General features: G+C 44.4%; 2 protein-coding genes across 2 annotated transcripts; both read left to right on the top strand.

Moving 5' to 3' along the window:
• Positions 1-1,100: 1,100 nt before the first annotated feature.
• LOC118795557 (AN1-type zinc finger protein 5-like) lies at positions 1,101-6,430 on the top strand. The gene is made up of 6 exons (XM_036554127.1): positions 1,101-1,208; positions 2,381-2,567; positions 2,908-3,010; positions 3,225-3,352; positions 3,802-3,912; positions 5,061-6,430. Exons 2-6 carry the CDS (start codon positions 2,417-2,419, stop codon positions 5,207-5,209), a joined length of 642 nt encoding a protein of 213 aa, XP_036410020.1. The 5' UTR covers positions 1,101-1,208; positions 2,381-2,416; the 3' UTR covers positions 5,210-6,430.
• A 5,239-nt stretch (positions 6,431-11,669) lies between these two features.
• Positions 11,670-16,747, top strand: LOC118795628 (alpha/beta hydrolase domain-containing protein 17A-like). Its single transcript, XM_036554251.1, has 5 exons — positions 11,670-11,769; positions 12,238-12,605; positions 13,805-13,999; positions 14,911-15,090; positions 15,562-16,747. The coding sequence occupies exons 2-5, from the start codon at positions 12,244-12,246 to the stop codon at positions 15,785-15,787; spliced, it is 963 nt and encodes a 320-aa protein (XP_036410144.1). The 5' UTR covers positions 11,670-11,769; positions 12,238-12,243; the 3' UTR covers positions 15,788-16,747.
• The last annotated feature ends 1,659 nt before the right edge of the window (positions 16,748-18,406 follow it).

Consider the following 18,406-nt stretch of genomic DNA (forward strand, 5'->3'; position numbering starts at 1 on the left):
ACTGAAGAAATGCTGAGTTGTTTTGAGAAAGTGGGCTGCAACTGAGTAAATCTAATAAAGTATTTAAATTTAAGGACTTCTTCAGGGGCCACTAAGAAAACTACAGTGTTATGACTTGTCTGAGAATGGGGTTAGACAGACCAACAGGTGCAGCTTTACAAATTCAATAAATCAATTACAAATCTTAGACCAGTAGCTGGTGTTTTTGGTTCAGTCAAACATTTCAAACACCCTATGTACCCTATGTTTCTTACTAACCATCTAGGCCCTTGGTGATAAGAAAGGAAAGACTTTCTGAGACAGTTGAACAGTGGACAATATTTAAATATCATAATGTTGCTTTGTGAAATAATTTCTTTTAATGTACTAAATTCTACAAGCAACCCTTTCTGATCACATCTTAGTCTGCAAAAAATGCTAACTGCAATTTTCAACAGTGCAGTAATCGTGTGATTAATGAGAATTGACTGAATGATTTTATTATTGTTGCTGCAGGTTACTGACTGACATATGATAATACACGAATTCTGAGTGATACATTAACATCGAATCCTCAAAGATAATTCTCCAAATAGTAAAACGGTAAATATGCTATTCAATTTACAGTACACCGTACAATACCGTCTTTTATTAAGTATATTTTTACTAAAGAATAACATAACTTTTCAATCACGGGGACCACGTTTTTGCTTTGAAAGAACAACTATGATAACACAGTATGAAATATTAATCCAATTCAATTTACAAATGTAATTAGAAGTGGCAATATGCGCTCCGAAAATATACATCCAATATCATATTGTAGCTAATGTTTCTTTAATGTAAGCCAGGTTAACGTGTGCATTGAATATGCACTACCTTTTACAGGTACTGTGTCAATATAATCCAGGTCAGCATTTGTAATGGATATGCACTACCTTTTATTGTGTCACTTAATTCGTTTTCAAACATTAAAAATAATGTTTTTGATTTTATCCACTCATATACGGACGCAATGACTTAGGTGGAAAAATATATTAATAGAAACAGTCCATAGGTGCTGTGATAAAGAATGGATTGTTTCTTTGGCATGACGTCACAGTAGTCATTTAGAATGACGGGACTGGAGATTGAGTGGTGAGGAGGCCGCGAGCGCTGGGAGGATTGCTTACCTTCTGTTTTTCTTGAAGGTTACGTTTCCTGACATTTTTCGGCGAATCGTATAACAGGTAAGGTGGACACGGAGTCGGAATTAGAGCTGCTTTTCACTGTACCTGACGGTTAAAGACAGATTAAAAACGATCGGTTTCAGAACCTGTCGTCAACACCGCCATAGCGTAGCTAACTAGCCAGCTAATGTCGGTGAGACTTCTACTGGTAAAACAGTGTCTACCTAGATGGCTAACAACATTGTTATCGAGAGCTCGCTAGCTACATAACCGGCTACCTAAATCACCGGAACGATGCTGTTGCGATCGATCCCTGTTAGAATATTACAGTTTTACGCTTTGGGAACAAAAGCTGGCTAGCCCTCTTGTTTACAGGGGGCAAATCGTTTAGCCACTTTGTAGCTAGCACTTAGCTACCTAGCTAGCTTAGTTTGCATAGGTGGGGTCATAGTAATTCTGGCTAGTTAGTTAGCTAAAAAGGTGCATCAGCGCTGTGATGTAAAAGATCATTTCAGTGTACCAGGCTAATTATTTGCAGAACTACAAATTGCGCACTCGCGACTGTCCTTTAAATTGAAAGCGGCTAGCTAGCTGTTCGTAACGTTATCTGTTGCGGTTTGTTAACGTCAGTTCGGGCAGACAAGTTTTAGTGGAACGCTAGTTTGTCACACGTTGTTATTTAGCGCATCGGCCTTTGTCCCTGTTTGTTTTACTCGTAGGGGATGTGTGGCTGACAATACCTTGTTTTGATTTAGGCCACAAAGCCTCGCACTAGCGTATCGGCGTCTGGAACAATTCCAGGTTGTGTTTTTTGGGGTTGTTACACCCCGCCCCCTCGTCCGTGCAGGCCCGCTGCTCGGGGGCAGCGAGCTCGCAGATGACGCTCTCTGATTGGCCAGATACTTGTGCAGTCGAAGCTGTTATTGTCGGAGTCTAAAAAAACAATTTACAAATGAATGTAATTCATAGTTCATAAATACTAACAACAGGTACTAGCCGAGCAAGTCCTCCGCCCCAGCGTGTATTTTAATAAGCGATTAAAGTAGGTGGGTACAGTTTTTTCTGAGCACACGCGCATTTCAATCAATGAAAGTTAGCTGGCGACCTTTACTCTTGTGTCCTTGGAAATATACAAATCTGTCAAGGTCATAGTAGCGTTGAACTGGTCTCCAAATGTTATTTGAGATGGAGAGGTTTGCAGTTTGCTGACTGACTTTTAAACTCGCTTCCAGAACGACCCTCCCCCACCCCCCTACCCCTGAGAGAGCATGGCACAGGAGACCAATCAGACGCAAGTGCCAATGCTTTGCACTATGGGGTGCGGTTTCTATGGAAATCCCCGCACCAATGGCATGTGTTCCGTCTGCTACAAGGAGCACCTGCAGAGACAGCAGGGCGGCGGCCATACCAGCCCCCCAGGTGAGAGAGATAAGAAGGTGCCTTGGTGTAGAGGAAGCCAGAGCTGTGTGGTGTGCACACTGTGTTTGTTTCTGTGGTGCTTTAGGCTTCCGATGTGGTAATATGTTTGTCTGAGGCAATCTGGCCAAAGTGCAGATGGCCTTTGTTTAATGCCTTAGTCCGCTGCACCAGGCATTGACTTTGAGAGGGAGAGACTTGGTTGAGACATGCAACTGAAGCTTGTTGTTTATGTTTGGGTTTATTGTAAAAACACAGAGGTCTGCCACAGATGTGCTCTTCCAGGTCCTCAGCGGTCGTGTGTTTCCCTCTATGCATCTGCGCTCTTTCTCTCTTCCTCCAGCCACCACATCAGCCGGTACCCCTACAGATGCTCCTGTAGCCGTGGAGACAACCTCTGACCCCACCACAGAGGAGCTCGTCCAGACAGAGGAGAACAAGTCTAGGTATGCGGGGGGTCACAACTCTGCCCAACACAAAGGCCTGCAAAGACATCAGATCCACCACTACCTCTGTGCCCGAGCATTCAGCACACCCACGCCTGTCTCTCCTCTTAAGTATTCTTTTTACCAGACTTCTCGGGTACTGTTGTTTGGCAGCTGCTGGTATTATTTTGGCTTCCAGTGAGGGATTGATGGGTACGTGCTGCATGTGTTCCAGCTCCCCCAGTCCTGTTACCCAGCAGATGACAGCCATGAGCATCTCCCAGGACACTGCGGCCATGGACTCTGACCATGCCGAGGCAGAGGAGGAGGAAGAGGCGGAGGAGGGGCCATCCAAACCTTCAGGTGAGATCCGTATTTGCTGACAAATATTAGGTAACTGGTATTTAGAGAGAAAAATTTATCAAGAAGAACTGTTATGTTGCAAGAGGTCTTGGGACATTATAATAGCTACGTGATTCATGAGTAACACAGTTTGGGAAAACAGTTTTCACACTGGATTGGAGATATGAGCAGATATTTGTACTTAGAACAACACAGACTAAAGGTTTCACTAACAAAATCCTGGAATACTTCAAAGAAAAATTGTTAGGTAAATGAGCGTGCTTTCCTTTTATCTGATGCTGAAATTATTCTGGTGTGGTTGGGTTTCTAATAGGCATAGACATTTTAACATCCCGTATCGGTTTGTTTAAATTTATTCCAACCAAATTCAGTGCCACGTAGGCTCATAAACTCATAGGCTCACCTAGCTTGAGTTTTTGTCAGTGGTTAGATTGCTGTATGTCTGATAGGGGAGACGACTGTGGAAGCAACAGAGTCCACTTCTGATGGAGACCAAACCCCTGACAAAGGCAAGAAGAAGAACCGCTGCTTCACCTGCCGAAAGAAAGTGGGCCTCACAGGTGAGAGCAAGACGAGGGGCGGGCCTACGTGTGAAGGGGACCGCACTGTCACTAAAACAGGGGCAGGCCCTTTGAAGGAAGTCATTAGGTGGACTGTAAATGGCACCAGCAGCGGTTATCCATAAACACAGTTTATCTTGCAGGTGCCACTTGAGATGCATGAAATGAATTGGAAAATAATAAGAAGTTTTATGGAGAAATTTGAAAATTGTTTTGTGCCACTCACCTGTTCTTTTATTAAAACTCTGTGCATATCCCACACAAAGCCAGAAGTCCGTCACTGACATGACCTCAGTGCTGAACCGTTAAATGGAAACGACCGTGAATCTTTGCTGTGGGGTGTGAAAATTCAGCACGTGTTTGTGTGTCATTTCACCTTTTGGCTAGACAGGCGTTTAGTTTTAGCTTGAAGGACATGCAGCACCTGTTTTCGTTTGAGTGTAAGGGGTTTATTAAGGCCATTGCAGAAATAGCTGTGAGACCCTGAGTGATGGGTTTATGGGGAAAGGATGGCTAGAGAGAGGGGCTGACGACAAGCCTGTGTAACCGCTCCGTGGCTCCCATTATGAACGGCTGTGCTTAACACACAGTTAAGCTTGTGTTTTACCGTGTTGGTTGTCAACAAGGTAGCGCACATGGCTGCAAACTGGTGACGGTACAAGTTGCATATTACAAGCCAATGACAAATTTCACAGCTTTCACTTATCACAATAAAGGGGGCTCAGCTGAACCAAAAAAAAAAAACATTTGCATGTATTCATTTGGCAGCCACTCTTACCCAGAGCACCTTACAAAAAGTGCATTCAACAGGATTAGGCAAGTAGCCCTGTAGAGCCTGTGACTGATTCAGCATCTGTAATCTTCTCAGACCTCCTGCTGCATCATGATACACACTTGTCAAATACAGGACTGTGTTGGAAAAGCGCCACATAATGTTTGGGAACGGGGGCTGATGGGAGATGGAGTTTAGAAAAACATACACCACAGCCCTCACTCTAAATTTGTCACTCCCTCACCCCCCTGAGTGAAGTATTGTGATGTGCTCTGTCCTCTTTAGTTAGTTTCCTGCGGGCCACTGGTCCTGTTGAAAGCACTTCCTGCCGGTTACTGCTCCTGACTTTGCTCCTGCTCTTGTCTGTCCGGTCCAGGCTTCGACTGTCGCTGCGGGAACGTCTTCTGCAGCATCCATCGCTACTCGGACAAACACGACTGCCCCTTCGACTACCGGGGGGCCGCCACCGCGCGCCTGCGGAAGGAAAACCCCATAGTGGTGGCCGAGAAGATCCAGAAATTGTGAACCGAACTGCGAATCCTGGGACAGGAACACCACACAGCGAGACTCTTCCCTCACCGCTGAGGGCTTTATCATGGAGGAAGTAGGGGGGTCACATCCTCCCCGCCTAGCCCCTCTCCTCTCTCTCCTCAGCTGAGTGTGTGTGTGTGTGTGTGTGTGTGTGTAAATGTGAGCGAGTGAGTGGTAAGTGTGGGAGCGCGTGTAATTGAATGATAGTGTGTTGTGAATGAGTGACTCCGTGAGTGAGTTAGTGCGTTAGCTTGAGGGGGAGGAGGAATGGGCTCTGGGGGATATGTTAGTGTGCTTTGGGGAGTTGCCATTGAATTTGTTTTATCCATTTTATATGCTCTGTATTTTGGAGGGGTGGGGTTATTTGTATCTGCCCCCCTGGGCAATTGGTGAGGTTGGGGTAAGAGTTTAGGGGACGGGCGAGGGGGGGGAGGTTTAAAAGGGGATCCTTCATACAGAGACTTGTGGTGTTTTGGATCAAGGGTTTGTGATGCCCTTAAACATTAGGTATATACTCCTGGACTAATGGACACAGTGTTTCTCACATGCAGTACTTTTGAGTTTCCCTCTTTGGGGAGGGTGGGAGGTGGGGGGGCGGGGGTCTGATTTATTTTCAATGCTCTTTTCCCCTCTGACATTTTTATGGACAGACAACGTCAGAAATGCAAGCAAATTTCAAATTCCCAGTCTGCATAAAATGTTTTTTTTTTTTCTTTCTTTGATCTGTTTTAGCCCTCTAATGTTGAATGCATGTGTAGTTATTTGCTGAGGGGAGGTAAAATTTGAGACAAGAGTGATTGAGTACTGTGTGTTTGCCCTCTCCCCCTTTCTGCTCTGAGCGTATGACACCAGAAGATCTATATTAATATATTGTAGTTAGCTTGGATTGTGTGATTGCATTCTATTTATTTTATTTTTAATGATCATTTGGTTGGTTTGTATCAGAGGACAGACTGCATGTGTGAGCAGACCAATAGATAGCTCTCTTGACCTTCCAGTTATGTTTTAAGCCTTTTAATTATATAACCGATTTTGGAAAAAACGCAAACAAGTATGTGATGGAGTAGAGCCCTGTTCAGTTGTGCAAGTAGGGAGATGGGATGCACATTCTGCAGATACTGACTTTATTGTATTGGAATCCAAGCACAACTAATCCAGATACGAATATCAATTACGCAGCACAAATGCAACAGAAATAAAGATGCAAAAAACGTACTGTATGCCACTATGAGTAATTTATTTTTATTCTAGCAGGTAAATAACCATTAAAAGTACATGGAGCACATTGATCATTTGATAAGAGTGAGTAATACTTCTGGTTTTCATCCAGTCTCATTCTGAACTCTTAAAGTCCCACACGATTTAAACACCTGCAGAGCTGTAAGAACGGACATGGAGTTCCTCCTGGAAATGCATTGCTCTCAGACTGAATGTTTCATACGGTGCCAGATTGCTAGAAATGAATTGTCTGTGCTGAATGTTCCACCCCGTACTGGATCACCTGCCTGTATGTACTGCAGTGCCTCATGGATGTGTTGTTGTTTTGTCCGCTGAGGTCCAGCATAGTATTTAAATGTGGTTAAAAACCCCCCTTTAAGCTGTAGACATTTTGAAACGGACTACTAAAAAGGGCACCTCGAAGCCCTCATTAATGGGACTCGAACATCATATGTGTACACTGTATGTGACTCTTCTGCCCTAACCAAAAGAACATGAGGTGTCTGTAAGGGCCCGTGGGCTGGTTATATCAGTGGTATCGAGCTAGCGTGAGGAATGTGTATTTAATGTTTTCCTGCAATAAATGAAATGGCTACGAAGACAAACTGGAGCTGGGTTCACACTGGTCAGAACACCGTTTGCTATGGTCCAGCATAAAGGCTTCGGGTTCCACATACTCCCACAGTAATCACCAGAGTCAGCCTTGCACCGGTTCAGACTGGTTGAGTCTGCAGAGAATGGAAATCCTCATTGCAGTTTGCTCTTCACAGGCAGAAAGGTAAGAAACCGTTGCTCTGTTGGTGACATTCCTTGTCTTAATAATGGTTTGTAGCCTTCTTATAATGTATTTGATTGTTGATAACTAAAATGTACATGAAGCATGATTTTTAATGCAGTTAAATACAAAAGCACTGTTATGGTATTGCATAGTGGTATATCTAATGTTTTGCAGATGCGTAAGATGAGTGTTAATAAAGACAGAGGTATGATTAATGGAACAAGAGATCCCTGAGATAGAAGGTGCAAATTAGTAAGGACTGGCGTGGAGACTTGTGATTCTGACCAAGGGCTGTGGTTTGCTTGTTCTAGAGTTGACTTCAAAGGATTATATTGGACTTATATTTAAAAATGTGCCACTGAGTATGTTCTAATTTTCTCAAGTCAAAACCATGTAGGACTCTTGCCCACCCTCCACAAAAGTTCATTGGCTGTTCATCTGTCTGGGTTCCACAGTGTTGGAGGCCCATCTGAAATTGTATGATGCTGATATAATCAGAGAAGATGCTGTCGATGATTGCCCACAGACTGGTGTTTCAGACAAATTATTACTGAACCCATGGGTCACACTGCTTGTTTTTTCTTTTAATCTTACGGATTGTATAAACTATAAAACAATAAAATCAAGTCAAAATAAACTTTATTTTAACTGTATACTGGGTTTCCTAATGTGTATTTATTGAACACCATATTTTTGAGTGATTGAGAATGTGATTTTATCCCATTTTCTGCCAATTTGGAATGTCCAGTTGTGTCATAGAGATGTTCCTCATCATTTCAACCTTCACTAACATTCCAAGAGACCACGGGCAAATGTGTGTATTCCTCCGAAACATGATGTCATCCACTGCTTCTTTTCACACCACAGTCCCCATGCCAAGCTTGTACAGACATGAGTTGGAGAAATACACTTCATGCAGGTAGACTGTAAGTATGATTGACCAGCAGGGGTCACTGGTGTGCAATGAGACAGTCAAACCCTGGCTGACCTATCCCTATGCAAGGCAGAACAAAGACAATTTGTTCCACCACTGTGGGCTCCTGGTTACCATCAGTTGATGACACAGCCTAGACTGAACCTGGGCCACAGAGCTTAACTTGCCCTCAAAGAGAATGGCACGAGCACTGAGCTACTCAGGTGCCAACGATTTTTCAGTTTGATCTAGTGCAGCCAAAGAGTACATTTGAACTTTTCTGAGGAAGCAATGAGCTCATTTCGTTATGAACTCAAAGGCTTTTGCAGGGGAACCGGTACCACGCCCCTGCTTCCTATTACCAAACACTTTGACCAGACTGAGTATCACTGTAGCCTCAACTAAGATGCTAGCATGTTCTGTAAATAACTCATCTTAGTTTGTGGTTTGCAACTTAAGGGCTTAGTTAAACGTACAGAAATTAAAGCATAATCTGAGGGTTGCTAATTAAAAGCTTATGGTCTCTTGAAATCCGATATAAATGCAGCTTCACTCCTATTATTTATGCTGAATATGTCCTTACAGTACCCATAACACCAGCCCCTGTGTGAAATGTCAAGCCCCTCACTCATTAATCCTCAGAAGCCCATAAGATGGGCTAAGTAGCTTCAAGGAATGAGGCGCCCTTAACATTCCGCATGGATAGAGGCCAGGGCAGGCTTTGCTTCTCCAAGGAATCACAGCTATTCAGTGTGAAAGGTGGTTATTTGCAGCTGTGTGTGCTTGTGTTTATGTTGTCAGGCATACGGTATGTGTACGGACAGCACTACCACCACATCAGCGGTCACTTCTGCTGACTTCCAGCGTTTTCCCCACTCCTTAAGAATGGCTTCTGTTTTTGAACATGCAACTAGCTTTAGTTCGGCATTTCTCTAACCAGAAGCTGTTTATTACTGTGGAGACCGTGCATTCTCCCTTCCCTCCTAGTCTGACTAATGAGTTCTAGTTGATATCTAAATACCTGTACTAAGGCTGTCCTGTTATTGAACTTTCTGGTAATCAATACTGAGACAGTCTGACATCTTGTGTAGTTCTTCTTTGGTATCTCCAGTGCAGCCATGATCAGAAAACACAAGCAGCCATTTGCAAAATGATCCAGCCTCATTCAGCTGATTCATGAAGTTCAAAATGTTCAAAGTGGAATTTTGTAAAGAACCCACCTTTAGATATAATAGGTGGTACTTTTTGACCACATTTTTACCTGACAATCTATGCTTTTGTGAAGAATTATTTTATGAGATCTGGCTGGTTTCCTGCCTAACATGTTGAAGTTTGCTCCTGCTAAATGAACGGACTGTATGTGAGTGTGGAAACTGAGACAATTTAAGTAAAACTGTGGGTGTTTGCTGGCCTTCCTCCTTCTCTGGCCCAAATTGGTCTCTGTACAGGAAGTCTCCACTCAACAGTGCTATGGGTACTAAACCATAGTAACAGTAAATATTAAGCTGTACAAATCGCTAATGTGTAAAAGCTAATAAATAAATAAATAAATAAAGTCTAACCAATACATCACACTGATAATGTCTGCTAAACAAATAAATAATGTAACGTAACCTCAAGCCCCCAACAGCTGCTGCGGCCAGTTGCTTGCAGACAGTTCCTTAAACCAAATTATCGCAGTCCATTTCCAGTATGAGTACTGTGTTGTGTTTCGTATAAAACAATAATCTCTTCTTTAAATCAATTGGATGTATTTTCAAGAACGCGACCAGGATGGTAGGGCTATAACTTCATCTACAATTGCTGTTGAGGGCAACTTTGGCGGGGCGGCTGGCATGTTCAATAAAATAAGTAAATGTTTTCTCCTCAATGACACACAGCACTTTTATGCATGATAGCCTACTATGCGTACACACACATACACAAACAGCCAATCGGAGTTAAACACACCTTCTAAAAGTGCATTCATGCCATATGCATGACTGCATGCACACCGAAAAGCGTTGGGATTGCCTTGAGTGATCCGAAAACAGGCTACATGGGGCAACTTTTGCCGCATCACAAACTTAATTGACATCGATAGTTTCGCTATATCCTAAGGGGTTAGCTTACTATCAAGACAGCAAGGAAACGAAAACGGTCAGTATTTATGAGGCTGTTGTGGTCCCACATTATCAGAAATGAAGGTCCATTTCTTCTTTTCACTTTTCTGTTTTGTCTGGACGTGCGTAAAATATAACCGCAATTTCAGTTCACCATCCATTATTTGGGAGTCACACGTCCATCTCGACACCGCAACAACTCCAGCCTCAGTCTCTTTAACTACCACAGCCTAACAAGCTGTAAGGTGTCTATTGACTTTAAACGGAACTCAATTTATGCCATAGACAGTACAGTTCAGGAGCATCTTTATATATTAAAACGTGAATGACAGGATATTTTGATTGTCTTACGTATTAAACCACAGAAAACGTCTCCTTTCAACGTTTCTGTTGCTATTTTCTTAAGCGGGGTTTCTGCCGTCATATCCTTCCCGTCATTTCCGCATGCAGTCGGGCAGGAATGTAAAAAAAAAAAAAAACATTGTATCGTAAGCTTGCTACAATTAACAGATGAATCGGTGATAACATTGATAGTGAGATAGGCTTGTCGATGCGCAAGCCGGATGATCCGGATACCGCAACCTCTTGGATACGGAAGGGACATTTTTCCGCCTGTTGTCTGCGTTTTAATTTTATTTTATCTGAAGAATTCGCGTTTTCATTCCGGAGATCTGCCTGTGGTCTAATAAAAGCTAGCTAGCCTCATTGCTAACTAGCGTCTCTACGTTTGGGTTTGTGAAAATGACTTGTATTTATTCTTTAACTACACCATGACTTTTAGTCTACTAGGATGACGGAGGCTGTTTCGTTTAATTCTCTTTAAACGTTTTTCTTTAAGCCAAGATCAGTGGAAGGTCAATAAAGAGTGCTTGCTAGCCGACAAAAGCAGAGCTAGGTGACGTTAGCTAACACAGGTTTGCTAGTGGTGTAGTATTAGGTGTAGAACTTGATAGTCATTTATACCGAAATAGCTTGATATCTAGCGATAGTGAATTTAAATAGTTATTTATTATCTAACACAGAGTCACAGTTAGTTACTTAGTTAGCTAAATGTTGCCCAACTCTCATAGAGTTCAATGTCGATTCATAGCTAGCCAGCAAGCTAGCTAACATTAGCTAAAATTATTTCCTCTCCACACCGGTAACTAAGATATAGCTAGCTAGCAATTTCGCACGCTAGCGATTCAGCTGAAAATATGGCCGTTTTCTTTTTTATAATCACTGTATCCAGCTATCTGGCATTAACGGGTAACTAACCAAATCCCTTGATTTATGCAAAACAGCAACCAAGATAACAAGATAGCTTCCTGAGTCTTGGTTTTCCTTGTATTCTGACAGACTAGCCAGCTTGTTGTTCTGACAGTTATCTCTAGTATTTTAGTTTGCTGGTTTCTCATACTCTTACTTTTTCATCAAGACAACTGACAAGCTATGTTATGGCTCGTGTACTATACAAAGTAGCTTCGGGAATGCGTTAATTTTATTTTTTCGTTAGTTTTGTGCGTTTTACCTACGTTTTAATCTCCGTGGAGCTGAGTACCAGGTAATTTTGTGTCCATAACTAACTTGTTATAGCAGACGTGTGCCTACCTAGCTGTTATAGTTTCTCTGTAAATCTCCAAAAAAATGTGTTGTAGGCTAGGCTACCTGATAATATGTCAGGATAGCAATGTTCAATGTGAGTGTGTTTTGCGATGTGGATTTTGTACTGGTTTGTAGAGCTGTGAAGCAGTCCAGATTTGTTAGCTTCTGGCTCATATCTGAAACCGTAATCTTCGAGCCATAGTAACTGTAAGAACTGCGCGTGGAATAGAGGCGTCAGTAGTGTCTTGCCTCATCTTTACGTTTCGTTCTCGCTACAGTACATACACTTCTTCAGCAGCCTGACAGTGGGGTTTCTGTTAAGCAGTGCTGTGTAGTTGCATGAAGCGTTACAGTTGGCTGTTCTTCATAATGTATCTTCATGAGGTCCGTAAAGAGTTTGTAATGAATGCAATGTCTCCCTGTACAGTGCAAGATGAACGGCTTGTCTGTCAGTGAGCTGTGCTGCCTCTTCTGTTGCCCGCCGTGCCCGAGCCGCATCGCTGCCAAACTGGCTTTCCTGCCACCAGAGCCCACGTACGCTCTCCTCCCTGACCTGGAAGCCGGGCCCGTGGGGAACACAGGCCTGGGCGCACCGGGCCTCCGGTCGCGGGTAGGTGGGGCAGGCGGGGCCGGTGGGGCCGGAGGAGCGGACGGAAGATGGAAGCTCCACTTAACGGAGCGCGCCGAGTTCCAGTACTCCCAGCGAGAGCTGGACGGCACCGAGGTCTTCCTCACCCGCTCCAGCCGCGGCAACCGAGTGGGCTGCATGTACATCCGCTGCGCTCCCAGCGCCAGGTGAGTGGGGCCCGAGGGATTCTAAGAGGGCCGACGAGTAAGGGGGGGCTGGGGCTGGGGTTGAGGAAAGTGGGCCATTAGGAGGAAATGAGTGCGCAAGAGGAAGGAAGGCAGTGAATGTCAGGTTTCATTTTGTCAGCTTTTTTTGTGTGTTTGTCAGTGGAGTGTTTGTAGCCAGGATGGATTTAACTGGGCAGAAGGCTGACATTTAGCTGTAGGCATTTCCAAAGGTCTGCTCATTTTCTAACGTTTAAGTTTGTTCCCTGCTCAGTTTCTTTTACCTCATGTCTCCCCTCCCTCTTTGTTTTTCTGTCTCCTGCCCTCTAATGAACCCTCCCTCTGGCATCTGCTCCTTTCCTGATTCTGTGGCATTCTCCTGCTTGCTTCTTTTTTAATCCATGAACTCTCCCCTTGTCCTCTCGGCTGCTGTTTGTTTCCTTGTGCCTGCCATCTCTCCTGTGGTGCACATTTCCTCCTCCTCTTGCTCTTTTCATGTGTCTCTCAGGTCCAGTGTAATCTCTCTGCCTGCAGCCCATTCACTGTCTACCATAAGCAAATGGGCAACAACTCTGAGCATTTCACTTACTAAGCAGAACATTCTGAACAAGTAATAATTATTTATGGACAACAAAGCAATGCAGTAAAGTAAAGCATTTAATATGCTGTTGTATTTATCCTTAATTTTACCAGGAAGTAATATTCATTGTGTGAATGTATAACTGCATTGTGTTATATATTGCGATGTATAGCAGACTACCACTGAAGCAAGCAGAAAGTAGAATGCATGTGGAAGGAAGGCAGCAGTTTCCTGCAGGAATGATGAAAATGATGAAGGCCCCCCCCCCCCCCCCCCCACCTCTGAAGAAATCACATGACACTCATGTGGAGTTGAGGGGATTGGCTAATGTGTGCTCGTACATGTAACAGATCACTGCTTTTTTGTAGTTCCTGTCTTGGTACAAGGAACGCTTTCTGATTGCTTTCATAATCGCCAATTGTGGTCACATGGAGGCATAAGAATATACTGTATTTCGAGTGTGGATTGAACGCATGGAAGCACAGCTAGATTGACACAGTGTGACAGGCCATTATGCAATCCCCCCCCCCTCCCCCCCCCCCCCCACAGCAGTTCTTTTATGTGCCTCTTGCATTTATTCATATTGATTATGTTTGCAACATGCTGTCGGTGTGTCTTCCAGATTCACGGTCCTGTTCTCCCACGGTAACGCGGTGGACCTGGGTCAGATGAGCAGCTTCTACATCGGCCTGGGGACGCGAATCAACTGCAACATCTTCTCCTACGACTATTCGGGCTACGGCGTGAGCACCGGCAAGCCCTCGGAGAAGAACCTGTACGCCGACATCGACGCAGCCTGGCACGCCCTCCGCACACGGTACAGAAATCGCCGGAAACGAGAGCAGCTCAGCTGACTTCTACATACAACTCCACTGCTCCGCATTAATGCCACATTGTGACCAGCTCTTGAAATCAGGGAGAGGGCTTGAAATAAGTGCCGACTGTTGTAGCAGATGTAGCGTGCAGGAAGTTGCCTGCTTTTCAGGTTAATCTCAGATTTTGAGCCTTGCAAAACTAGATGTTTATCAAATATTGATGTACTCCGTATCTTTTGTCTTATTCATGCCTTGCCATTATTAAATTATCAACTGCAGGCACACAATAAGACTGAACTGGAGAGAAGAGTATAATACATGTGAGGTGATCGTATCGGACACGTAGTGACTGCGATATTGAAAAAGCAGGCAGACGAGCCTCGGTCTGCTTTACGCGCAGAGCTGCGTGGCAAGTGTTCGTTTTTCATGCCGTGGCAGTCTGAATGCTTGGTGTGAGATTTCACACCTGGCGAGGAATGTACCTTGCAGAAAGTATCCATTGACGGCGCAGGACTGAACCGCGTCTCTGCCTTTTTCGAAGGTCCCGCGAGCAGTGATGGAAATCCGGATTCGTAAATTAGCACCAGATTTTGTCGACCGTACATTATCATTTAAATCTGGTAAAATATCGAACCACAGAAGTAAATATACTATGATCACAACCGCAGATTTTTTTTCTTACACTTTTGTTCTTGAAAGCAGCTGTTGTTAGCAGTCAGTGGTTGTTCTAGCTGGCATTTCTAACAGCAGGCATTTGTCAAATTTCCCTCCAATACCATTGCCCTAAGAGCATTTTCAGCTTGTTCTGTGCTATAAAAGCTTCACTGTAGCTGAGTGTCTGCACCTGATAAAACTGTTTTACGATGCTGTTTGTGGCTTTACTGATGGAATTAGTGTTTGTTGTGTGACACAGGTATGGCATCAGCCCAGAAAACATTATCCTGTACGGGCAGAGCATTGGCACCGTGCCCACCGTCGACCTGGCATCGCGCTACGAGTGCGCGGCCGTGGTTCTGCACTCACCTTTGACCTCCGGCATGAGGGTGGCCTTCCCCGACACCAAGAAGACCTACTGCTTTGACGCCTTCCCCAAGTGAGAATCCTCTTGATCTCTCCATTGTCCTCCACCTCCTCCTGCTCGTCTTTGTACTGTATCTGATTTTGGCTGCCATTTCTGGACAGAAAGGCCTGCTGGGAGTTCATTGTAATCTTCCTTTGATCACTGCTGAGACCCATGTGAGCATGCTTCTCATTTGAAGTGTAGGCCAGGGGGATCAGTGCAACTTGCCATGGACTTCCTTTTGGTCCTTTTATGATTAAGATAGAAGCAGAAAATGTGTGCTTTTAATATGTGTCAGAGAGGACAACTCTTGTTTTGTGCTCTGTGCTGAAATTGATAAATGATAGCTGCCTGTATTTTATAAATATGTCTGGGTTGTTTATATGTGTATGTGTTTATTCCTACATGGCTGCTATTCATTTTTTAATCTGGAGGAGTCCTATACAACTATGTAAGTAACTTTGTCTCTCTCTTTCCCTCCCTCCATCTCTGACTGGCTCACAGTATTGAGAAGGTGTCGAAGATCACGTCTCCAGTTCTGATCATCCATGGGACAGAGGATGAGGTGATCGACTTCTCGCACGGCCTGGCCCTGTTCGAGCGCTGCCCCAAGGCCGTGGAGCCCCTGTGGGTGGAGGGCGCAGGCCACAACGACATCGAACTTTACAGCCAATACCTGGAGCGCCTGCGTCGTTTCATCAGCCAGGACCTGGCGTCTCAGCACACCTGAGCCCCGCCCCGCCTTGCCCCACCCACCCTGCCCCGCCTCGCACTGCTCCGCACCAGCCAGTCTGTCTGTCTACACCTCTGTGTGAGCGACTGTCTGTCTGTCTCTCTGGGAGTGAGTGCTTGCAGAGGCCTGCGGATTGGTCAGGCCTGTGTTATGAGGCAGCTTTGTCTGTTTGTCTTTGTTTCTGATGACTGGATATGTGCAGCTCATACGTCTTTCCTTCGGCCGTGGTCATCTGTCTGGAGTTCTGTCCGTCTGCCTGTCTGTGTGGGAGGTCCTAGGGCTGTTCATCAGTCTGATGGTAGCATGTCACTCTGTGTCTTGTCCTTTTTGTCTGTCTGTCTGTCTGTCTGTCCTCACTGCATCCCCCACATAGGTAAATGAGATAGAGTAAAGAAGTTACAGGATGATCCCCCTCACTCTGCTTTTTTTTTTTTTTTTTTGACCCACATGACCTCCTCTGACCTCTGGGTTTATGTGTCCCATTGGCTGTGTGTCTAAAGAATGGAGTCAGGTCCTCTCTGTTGTTCTGCTCACAGTCTGTATTTTACTTGATGAGAAAAGGAGCCAGGCACCTGTGCATCGTTAATCTCTCAGCTCTCTCTACCTCCACCCCTCCTCCCTGACATACTCTCAGACTCCTGGCCCTGCATGTTCCGATGGCCCCGCATACCTTTGTGCTGCGGTTGTGAGCTGATTCGAGGTGAACGGACTGCACTGAGGTTAACCACTGCCCCAGGGTCAGTAGAGCTCACGCTATGAAGGCACAGCACCAAGCTGAGAAGAGCTCAGGCTACGAGGAACACTGTCCCAGGGTCAGTCTGTATTGGCCATCACACTGAGGGAGGAGGGGTGCTCAGAACCTGGACCCCTCCCTGAATGAGCTGGGGGAGGGGGCACCAACTGCTGCCGTGAACTTCGACAGCAAACAACATGCTCATGTTTATTTTGTACAGTGTGGGAAAGGGTATATTTTAAACATGTATAATATTAGTCATGTGCTTGAAAATCTGCAAAAAAAAAAAAAATAGCCAATATTCTTTTTTTGATCAGTGACTCCTTTAACTCCAACTGCAAAAAATAATGCACTTTTGGTAAAACTTCCTTTGCATTTACTTTGTAACTTCTCTCTCATAATTATGTGCTTTAAAAATAATGCAAAGGAAAAACAAATCTATTTTTATATATAAAAAGGCAATTGCAAGTCTTGGGAACGCCTTCACAAACTAACAGTTTGAGCAGAATGCTGTGTGTGTGAGAACTAATGTACTGAATAGAGTGGGTGAGCCTGATCCCAGAACAGTTTGAGTGCCATCAATAGCTGTGTTCCTGACTGTTTTTTCTGACACCATCAGCAGTGATCAAGTCTCTCCTTAACATTATTTATAAAGCAATCCCTTCCATAATCCGGGTATGGCTTTCGATTCATAGTTGTAGGATTCATCAGATTAAAATGCAGAGAAGAGCTATGGGGAGAACAGAAATTGTCCTGTTTTTCAGTTTTTTTATGTTATCTGTTTCTGTTCTGTTTAAATGTCTTGTTGGATGTAATTGCTTTGGGTTCTTGTCCAAAATGTCCCCAAATTAATGGCTTTAAAGATGACAGGCCAACACTCATGGCCGCAGTAACGAACTGCGTTAAGATGGTGGCATGCAGGGGCATTTCGGGATTAGAATCGTAACACTGGCTGCATTACATACATTGACTGACATGCTGATTGTGTGAGTTACACTTACGAAAGCAACCCGTCAGTATTGCGTAGATCTCTGATACCAGAGATCTGGAAGGCTTTAGGCCCTGTGTCACCATGGGACTGATTCCTCAGGTCTGGCTCTTGTTATACACACTTGCTGAGATTCCCTCCACCCTCTATGCTTTTCTGGCTCACACTCATCAAACCCTCTCACAGCAAGAAAGCCTTCATAATTATATGAAGGTCTGAATTTGCTTGCAGCTTCTGTTTATCTTGTTTTTTTTTTTTCTTCCTTTTCTGTGGGAAAAAAAAAAACATTTTAAACAGAGAAGGCTATGCCACAGTACACAAAGCGTTGTATAAATTCTGTTCCATAAAAAATTGAGAAAATTGCAGCTGAAGCGAATGATTATGTTGGGCTGGCTTATAGCTTCAGACAAACTCGGTCATTGTAAAGCGCTGGGGTAATGCCAGCAATGGCCATTCTAATGTAAAAGTGGGTCAGCGCATTTATGCTAAGCCGTTTGGCTGGATATGAAGTATTAGCTGAACTTGCTGCTAAAGATCAGGATGAAAGACCGGGAGGTCTGAACTCCTGCACTCTTGCTATATACTAATTCAGCTAAGCCAAGAGAGGGAAATGAGCCGCAGAGTTCCCCATGCCGGTTCGTGTACTGAGGGACGCAGGCTGTAGCAGAACAACATTTGACGTGTGGGAATACGCACCATTCCTGTTACCTTCTTGGTGGGCTGCTTTTACGGGAGATGTAAGGGCTGCCCATAGTACTCAGTTACAGAATAATGTTTGAATGTGCCATACTCTGGCTTCCCATTGGTTTACTGTAAATGACTGCCAGGGAACATGGACACCAGCGGCAGCGTAGCATCTGGTTGGGGTTGGAGGTGACGTGCTGCTTAGCTGATT

Source organism: Megalops cyprinoides, chromosome 20 (genome assembly GCF_013368585.1).
Source record: "Megalops cyprinoides isolate fMegCyp1 chromosome 20, fMegCyp1.pri, whole genome shotgun sequence".
NCBI lineage: Eukaryota > Metazoa > Chordata > Actinopteri > Elopiformes > Megalopidae > Megalops > Megalops cyprinoides.

Coding starts and splice junctions, on each gene's coding strand:
- LOC118795557 (XM_036554127.1), top strand. CDS start 2,417: ATGGCACAGGAGACCAATCAGACGCAAGTGCCAATGCTTTGCACTATG. Junction 2,568..2,907: donor CGGCCATACCAGCCCCCCAG/GTGAGAGAGATA, acceptor CTCTTCCTCCAG/CCACCACATCAGCCGGTACC. Junction 3,011..3,224: donor ACAGAGGAGAACAAGTCTAG/GTATGCGGGGGG, acceptor CATGTGTTCCAG/CTCCCCCAGTCCTGTTACCC.
- LOC118795628 (XM_036554251.1), top strand. CDS start 12,244: ATGAACGGCTTGTCTGTCAGTGAGCTGTGCTGCCTCTTCTGTTGCCCG. Junction 12,606..13,804: donor CGCTGCGCTCCCAGCGCCAG/GTGAGTGGGGCC, acceptor TGTGTCTTCCAG/ATTCACGGTCCTGTTCTCCC. Junction 14,000..14,910: donor TGGCACGCCCTCCGCACACG/GTACAGAAATCG, acceptor TGTGTGACACAG/GTATGGCATCAGCCCAGAAA.